General features: G+C 43.9%; 1 protein-coding gene across 1 annotated transcript; it reads right to left on the reverse strand.

Annotated features, from left to right (window-relative positions):
- Nucleotides 1–210: 210 nt before the first annotated feature.
- C10H2orf78 (chromosome 10 C2orf78 homolog) lies at nucleotides 211–7,520 on the reverse strand. The gene is made up of 3 exons (XM_021699037.1): nucleotides 7,421–7,520; nucleotides 2,995–3,756; nucleotides 211–2,120 (listed from the first exon to the last, which is right to left on the reverse strand). The coding sequence occupies exons 1-3, from the start codon at nucleotides 7,518–7,520 to the stop codon at nucleotides 211–213; spliced, it is 2,772 nt and encodes a 923-aa protein (XP_021554712.1).
- Nucleotides 7,521–8,342: the final 822 nt, after the last annotated feature.

Raw genomic sequence — 8,342 nt, forward strand, 5'->3', positions numbered from 1 at the left:
CCAGTTCTTTCTCTCTCATGCAGCCTTTGATCCCCACCCGCACCAAAGAAAAACCACAGTTAACAGCACCTCAGAACTCAAAAAGGCTTCTTTATTTCTAATCGACTAATTATATTTATTACGTTTTATTAAGTCTTAAAATATATGCAAATAGAGAAATTTATATCTATCTATCTATATATGAATTGGTACCAACAATCCTAGCACTTCTTATATTGCATAGCCATAATATCGAGCAATTTCCATATCTTTTTCCCTCTCAGTGAAAAACTGCACTTTCCCCAAAGAGGTGTATTTGGCAGCATTCTCGCGCTCTTGCTGAGCCTGCCTCTTCATGGCCTCCCGCTCTGGCCTCTGCTCTTTTGTGATGGGCTTTGACATTACTGGCCCAGGGACGTTGGGTTTCCTCCATGGAATTGGTTGAAAGCCGAAGTCTTGGAGTAGAAATTGACTTTGAGGTTTGGGTGGGGACTGGAGCTTGGTCACAGCAGTGCGAGCAGGCTCCCACTGGAGAGAAGTGCAAGATGATGTTTTGTAGGGTGCGGGCCTAGAGGCAGCAGACTGTGGGACACTAGGCCGGGTAGGGTTGGTCAAACCTGGTCGCGTCGGATTGGTTGAAATTGGCCGAGCTGGTCTGGCAGGACCTGTCAAGGAGGCAGGAGTCAGCCAGGATGAATTGACTGCAACAGGTTTAGCTGAGCTAGCAGAACCAGGCCGGGCAGGGTAAGACCGATGTGAGGCCAGAGACTGTGGCCTCCTAGGAACAGGTCGAGCCTGAGGCTTCTCCAAGGTTGGAAAAGGCAAAGGCACCAACTTGACCTTCCCGGGAGGCGGCAGCTCATACTGGGATGGAGAGGGACACTCTTTGTCAGCACCTCTGTCTGCTTTCTGGGCTTTGACTTGATTTTTCTCAGGACCTTTACCCTCACGTGGGGTATCAAGCCATGGTTTGATGGCTGAGGATGGCTGGGCATCTTTCGGGTTGCTGGAGCTTACCAGGGCCCGGGAGGAAGACAGTCCAGTTTTCTTATCACTCTTCTTCCCCAGTGCATGAAAAACCTGCACGGACTCCAACATGTGCATGCCTAGGCAGCTTCGAGGCTTCTTAAAGGTCTCTTGGCTAAGCTCGGGTTGACTTTTCTTCCGCTTCATCTTGGGAATGGTTGGCTTCTCCTCTGCCTTGACTTTATTCCCTGACTGCTTACTCTCTTCAGCTTTTTTGGGGTTGTTTTCTCTGGTCCTTTTGGTCTTTTCCTGCCCATGGCTCTTAGTTTTGCTGGACCTGCGGGATGCAGCTTTCTGAGATTTGCTGTTGGAATGCTTGGCCGTGTTCACAGGAGCCCTGTTACTGTCTACAGCATCGCAAATAACCACTTCTCCCCCTAAGAGGCACTCTGAGTTCTTCACCTGGATTTTGGTCTTGGGAGTGCCGTTGATAGGCTCAGTGGCTTTATGCTTGTTCTTCCTGACCTGATTAGAAGGAGCCTTTATGACACTTGACTTTTCTTGCACCTGATTCAACTTGATGACTCTGGTATCTTTGGCTTTGATCACCTTGGGACCTTTGGCTTGATCAAGGTCTTTCAAGGAACTCGAGAGCTGGGGAAGATGAATGTCCTCCACCAGTGTGGCGATGTCTGCAAAACCACCACTAGATTCAATCCCATTTTCAAGGCTCACTTGGTCTTCAAGACTCAGGGTATTTTTTCCCAGATTGGTGTTTTCAGAACCAGGCTGCTCCTCCTGGCCCAGGGGATCAATGCAGGCCAGGAGCTGGTGAATATCAGGAATTTCTAAAGGAAGTAGTGGAGGATCTTGGTTTTCTATTGGGATCTGGTAGGCATCCAGAGGCTTTGAAAACTCGGTTTTAATATCATCCAAATTCTTGTTCTCTGTTTGTTCCTGGCTTGGAGCTGGAGGCAGTGACAGGACATTACTAGAACTCTGGACTGGAGCTATCATTGAGATGTCTCCAAGCTCAGGTGGTGGGTTACTTTCAAGCATCTGGATATTTCTGCTACTGCAGGACTTGGGGAATTCAGGAGTTTGTGGCAGACAAAATGTCTGACTTGGAGGTTGCAATCCCAGGGAAGTCTCCATCCCCAGGGAAGTCTCCATCACTACAAAGGAATCAAGGAAAAAGTCATTCCCTGGTAAGTGAGATGCTCCCACTAGACACTAACACAGAAATCATGCACCTCCCAGCAATGGGCAGGGCAGCTCTACCAGCTTTTCTTAAGGATCAAGGACAGCACCGTGCAGCGCTAGGAGATACAGGAGGTGACTTCTAGTTCTTACAGGTGATCATTTGATGTCATTGGTTCTTGGGTTTCTTTGTATTTTATAGCGTTGTTTTAAATCAAATAAGAAGTAAAAGTGGTTTTTATATTATGAAATGTTTAACAAAGCCTAGCATTCTCATATAGAGTCACTTCAAGTCTCTCCCCTTTCCTTAAAGAATAAGAATACTTCACACCGTGGACTGGGAGAGGGAATGGAGCTCTTCCTGATAAAATATGTAAGCAAGGGTAAATTCTTAGCCTGCTTGCTTTGGACAGGATCTCGGAATGTGAGGTCTTAACTCCTGGGGTAAATTAAGGAAGTGAGGCAGTTAAACAGGCTCCATCACAACAAGAGGTCCGAAACGCTTTCCAAAGAGACTGAAGCAATAGCTCGGGGAAGGGAGTTCATTACCGTGTGGTAGTACAGGGAGGGTGATCGGCTAGGGCAGTGAAAAGTGTGGGAGCCCTTGCTATGCTCTTGGGGATCCTGCACTTGTAGCATAGCTGGCCATTACAGGGTGCCACCTTCCCACCTCTGTGTAGTGTTCTTGAACAGAGTCTGAAAGTGGAGAGCACCGAGCAAGGATCGTGATTATTAACCTCTCAGGACTTACGTTCTGCCCATCTGGGGACTCACTACCTCTCAGCTGCAGATTTGACCCTATTTTTGAAGGCTGACCTTATTTCTCTCCCTCTTGCTATCTCTACTCACCTTGAAAACTTGTTTCTGTGAGGGGTTGGGCAGACACAGAGTAGTAGATTCCAGAGGTGGAGGCTGGTGGCAGGACGTTTGCGGGCTGAACCTCCTTCAGTACCATCACCATTTCTGGCTGAGGGGCGGAGGCCCTACTTTCGGTGTATGACACTGAGCCGTAGGGTTGCAGGCAGGGGCCAAGTTCTCCAGACAGTAGAGGCCCCAGCGTGCCTTGATTATAGTAATATACCTGGCTTCCTTCCTGGTAGGGAAGTGCTAGGCTATGTCCTTGATTTGGCATCTGAGATGGTGTTCCCTGAACAAGGCTGGCGGAAAGCAATGGATACAGAGGGACCATGTTTTTGGCCTCTGAAGTTTTATCATACGGGGCTGCCATAGACATGGAAGACACAGCTGTGTCCTGGTCAATGACAGTCACAGTGAAGTCTCCGAGCGAAGAGGACTTCTTTTCAGTACTTCCTGTGACATCCCACTCAAAAATCCCGGGATAGGAAGCAGCTGATGTGGAGATCTGGCTCTGGCCAGTAACTCCAGACAACATGGTTGTACTGGAATGTTGGTAAAGGTAGGCACTCCCCATGAGTGGCTGGAAGGAGGTGCCAGAAGCTGATGGCAGTAGCCATGCCGAACTGACCGCTGGAGCGGAGACTCGGGAGAAGTTGCAGATGCTTCCTGTCAGGGAAGCCGCATTGCTCACCACGGGGAGAGAGAGCGGCAGAGAGTTTGGAGTTCCAAGTAAAGATGGATTTTGGAAATTTTCTGTAGGGAACAAGAGGGTGATGAAAAATCAGGGGGATGGATCAATTCTCACTATGTTTGAGGAACAGCATTATCTTAAAGTTGTTGCTACCAGGAAGCCTCTGATACCAACGCTTGCTGAGATACCAAAACCCAAACCGTGTAGGATGGTGGTCGGTACTCTTCTATAGTCACCGCCCGAGCTCCAGCTTGGGCCCGGCTGTGCATAAGACCCAGGTGGTGTGCTTCATGCATCGTTCTGTAGGCGAGAAGCAGCCTTCTCCCTGCCCTCGCTTTGCCTGGAGTCTGCCCCAGCAGCCACTCGCATAACACTTCGTTCTAGAATGAAGCATTTCAGCACTCGGAGGGCCTCAGAGAGCATCTGTTCTCACGTCCTCCAAGGGACAAAACTGAGGCTCAGGGAGGTCACATGGACTTGTTCAAGTTCTCCCCTGATGTTAGGTCTCATTACCATGTTACAGAGCCTAAGTATCATGACTTCTTGCCAGGACCCTGCTCTGAGCATGACACTGTCAGAAGCCAGGAGAAATGCAACTAATACAGACCTTTCCTCCCCCCATTAGAGGACAGTACAGCTATGACCATATTGTAACTTCAGTGTCTCATTTTGCTTGTGCAGTTCACATGTTATTTCCTAGAGTTCACATACAGCTCAGTCCCTGGTAAATGTAAAGGGTCCCTCTTGGGGCGCCCGGCTGGCTCAGTCAGAGGGGTGTGTGACTCTTGATCTCAGGGTTGTGAGTTCAAACCCCACGGTGGGTATAGAGACTACTTGAAAATAAAATCTTTTTTAAAAGAAAAAAGGGTCATTCTTCTTCTTCTTCTTTTTTTTTAAAGATTTTATTTATTTATTTGAAACAGAGAGAATGAGAGAGAGAGCACATGAGAGGGGGAGGGTCAGAGGGAGAAGCAGACTCCCTGCAGAGCAGGGAGCCCAATGCGAGACTCGATCCCGGGACTCCAGGATCATGACCTGAGCCGAAGGCAGTCGCTTAACCAACTGAGCCACCCAGGCGCCCAGGGTCATTCTTATTCTTTTAAATCTCGTTTCTGATCCTACCTCATAATGACTACCTGAGAGTAAGTTTCTCAAGAAGTGCTTTTTGAAAGAAAAAAGTTATTTAAACTCTCTGAGCTTCAGGTTACTCATCTATAAAGTGGTTATAATAATAATAACAATGCTAATAATGGAAATAATTCTTACATGAATGAAAGTGGTACATTACACTTTTTATATTTATATGAAGGAAGATATATTATGTTCTGGAAAGACTGAAAAATCATGAAAAACATATATTACAGAACTAAGAAGAAATATATAGATATTAGCGAAAACTGGGATATGTAGCAAGCATCAGGGCATAATAAGTTCACTAATAAATGAAATTCTGTATCATATATGCAATATGATGGGAGTATTGCCTACCCTATTTTGCTGAATACTACTAACCAAAACACAGCCCACAATAGAATGAGTTCCTAGCCAGTGCATACAGACAGAGAAGATATATCAGTAAAAATTGCCAAACAAGCAGCAAATGCCATAAATGTGAATGTAGAGGTAGCCACAATTTTTGTAGACAAATAATTCAATAAAATCTGGTACAAAGCAGAGAGGGAAATAGTAAGTTTAAAGGAATTCCGTTATGGGTTCATTCACATTTTTTCTGAATATTACCCAGCAAGTAACATGTACTAGGTCTAGTAGAAATATATGTTTCAACTGAACTTTACCTCTGAAACTAATAATATACTATATGTTAATTAACTGAGTTTAAGTTAAAAAATAAATAAAATCAGAAGAAAACAATAAGAAAGACATATATTTCAATATAATCATATAACAAAAGCGAACACTTAAAAAACATCATGAAGGTTTTTATATTCAACCAAAAATTTATTTTAATCATCTTCAACATCCAGGAAAATGTCACCCTCAAAGCCTAAAAAAGCCATGATCACTAAAATCAAATTAAAAAATTTTTAATGTAGGAAAACCCAAAGGACTCCACAAAACTGTTTTAGATAAATGTGGAATTAGAGATGTGGGGCTTGATTTTTTTCTTTTCTTGTTAGGTTGCTAACTAAGATCTAAAAACAGATGTGTGCCCTCTGTGTTGGGAAGAAAATAACTGTAGAGATGAGAAGCAGCCTTATGATTCAATCTAGGAGATGCCAATTTTTAAACAAACTTAGTCTGATTTTTAATAGGCAAAACATCTACATAGCTTAAAAATCAAAATGAAATAAAACCGAGGGGCACCTGGGTGGCTCAGTCATTAAACATCTGCCTTCTGCTCAGGTCATGATCTCAGGGTCCTGGGATCGAGCCCCACGTCGGGGTCCCTGCTCGGCGGGAAGCCTGCTTCTCCCTCTCCCACTCCCCCTGCTTGTGTTCCCTCTCTTGTTGTGTCTCTCTCTGTCATATAAATAAATAAAATCTTTAAAAAAAAAAGAAATAAAACTGAAAATTCTGTTTCTTCCATCCCCCCCTTAGATAGCTACTTTTATTAGTTGCTTGTTGATAGGAAGCATCTTTTCTAAATTGTATTTCTAAAATGTTTACATTTTAAACTTTTAAGTGCCATCTGCGTTCAGGGGGGCAATAACAAAACCCAAACAGCTGAGTATGACTTTTCTGTAAGCTGCTTTTCCTGGTGAGGCCCTATTCTGCCCTTCCTTTCCTGCCTTGTCTATTAATGGAAGTGTTTGCTAAAATCAACTTTGTTTTGCCCTGCTCTAAGCAGGTTTCACTTTATGCTCTTTCTGTTTTAATTTAAAATCTTTGGTTCCCTTCAACATTCCATCCTAAACCACCTCTTTTTTTTCTCGAGAGCTCCTCTACTCTTCCCCTTCATTCCTTCTTTTTTTTTTTTAAGATTTATTTATTTATTTTGGAAAGAGAGAGGGAGAGAGAGAAGCAGACTTTCCGCTGAACACGTAGGGAGCCTGATGCAGGGCTCCATCTCAGGAGATCATGACCTGAGCCGAAGGCAGATATTTAGCCCCTCAACTGACTGAGCCATCCAGGCGCCCCGCCTCCCCTTCATTCTTATTATTTTCTCCTCCCCCTTGGTTCTTGTTGGCCTGTGTTGAGGGAAGCAATCCTGAACTTCCTTACCTTTTAAGACTTGCCTCCCCAGAGCCCACTCTTCTCCATCCTCTTTCCCTGATTTCCTTTTTCACCCACACCGGGTAGAAAACTTCAAATCATGTGACTCTGACTTTCTGAACAGCACTAAATTTAAAATACTACAGTTGAAATATTAGTGGAGGGACCATTTCAGATGAAACATCTTGGTAAATATTGCTAGTTTTCTACATAACTGAGGTTTTCTCTCTTTCTGTTGAAACACTCTCAAGAAATCTCTGATTTCATTTTCTCCATGGCTGCCCTTTAAGGCTCAATATTAGAAAATAAAGGGACCAGAGAGAACAACCAATCTAACATCCTAACATAACAGACAAGGAAAAAACAGATTTTGTGAGTCAATGACTCATCCAAAGTCACACAGCTAGTAAATGCCAACGTCAAAACTGAAATGAGGTCTCAGATTTTTAGTTCAGTACTTTCCCCCATTAGTCTGTTCTATTTTGAATGTACAACTAAATTTAGGGTAAAAAAAAAATCCAATGAAAAACTTTTAAAAGTCTCTTTCCTTACCAGACATGCTTAGAGAAGAAGAGGAAACATCCACTGCAGAAAAAAGGGATGAGGAGCCGATACTAGAGGGTGTCAGAGCGGCTGAAGCCAAGGAATACATGTGTCCAGTACGAAGGTCACCGGTCACTGGTCACTTGCGATGATCCAAATTTATTTACAGACAACTCCATGGAAACCCCAAGATTCTACCAGGTGGTGGTAGGTTTGGTGGGAGAATGATGTCACAAAGCAGGCAGTTTAAAGGTATGAGGGAGCCAATGGGGAGGTCAGATTCCCAACAAGAAGACGGGATTGGGTGGAAGGAGTGGTAGGAGAGCTAAGACAACACCTCAGTGGTACCTAATCTTACAAGACAGTTGTGATAGTCTCACTTTCCCCAGGATCTTATGTTAGGGGAATCATCTCAACGTTTCTTAGAGATGTTCATTAATATAATTACCTGATAGTTATTTATATTCTATATATCATATTTTATCTTGTGTATTCTACATTTATAATTATATATACAGTTCATTAACATCCTTAGAAGCAAAGGAAAGGCACATCTAGGTTGAACAATTACGGGTGTTCTGAAATAATAGTCAATCTGATTAGTGAACTTACTGCAGCTTTTAAGGAGCAAAGGAAGGGATTAAAGAGCTCTTCTGGTAATTTGGTTAAAGAATAGGGTGAAGTTCGTTGAATGCACCTTGTGGGGAACGATGTGGTGCAGGCTCTTCTCTTTCATTCTTCTCCTTGAATCCTAACTTTCTTGGACTGCGCTGGGCTGGGCCAGGTTGGACTTAGATCTCTCTTCTCTCTTTCCTCATGGGCATTGTTTCTGGGACAAGCCTTGATCTTGCATTCTTACACTCCTGGATGTTACTTCTGGTCAACTTCCAGCAGCAGGAGTCTTCTTTTCAGTGCCTGATGCTTCCCAAAA

This window comes from Neomonachus schauinslandi, chromosome 10 (genome assembly GCF_002201575.2).
Source record: "Neomonachus schauinslandi chromosome 10, ASM220157v2, whole genome shotgun sequence".
Classification (NCBI taxonomy): domain Eukaryota; kingdom Metazoa; phylum Chordata; class Mammalia; order Carnivora; family Phocidae; genus Neomonachus; species Neomonachus schauinslandi.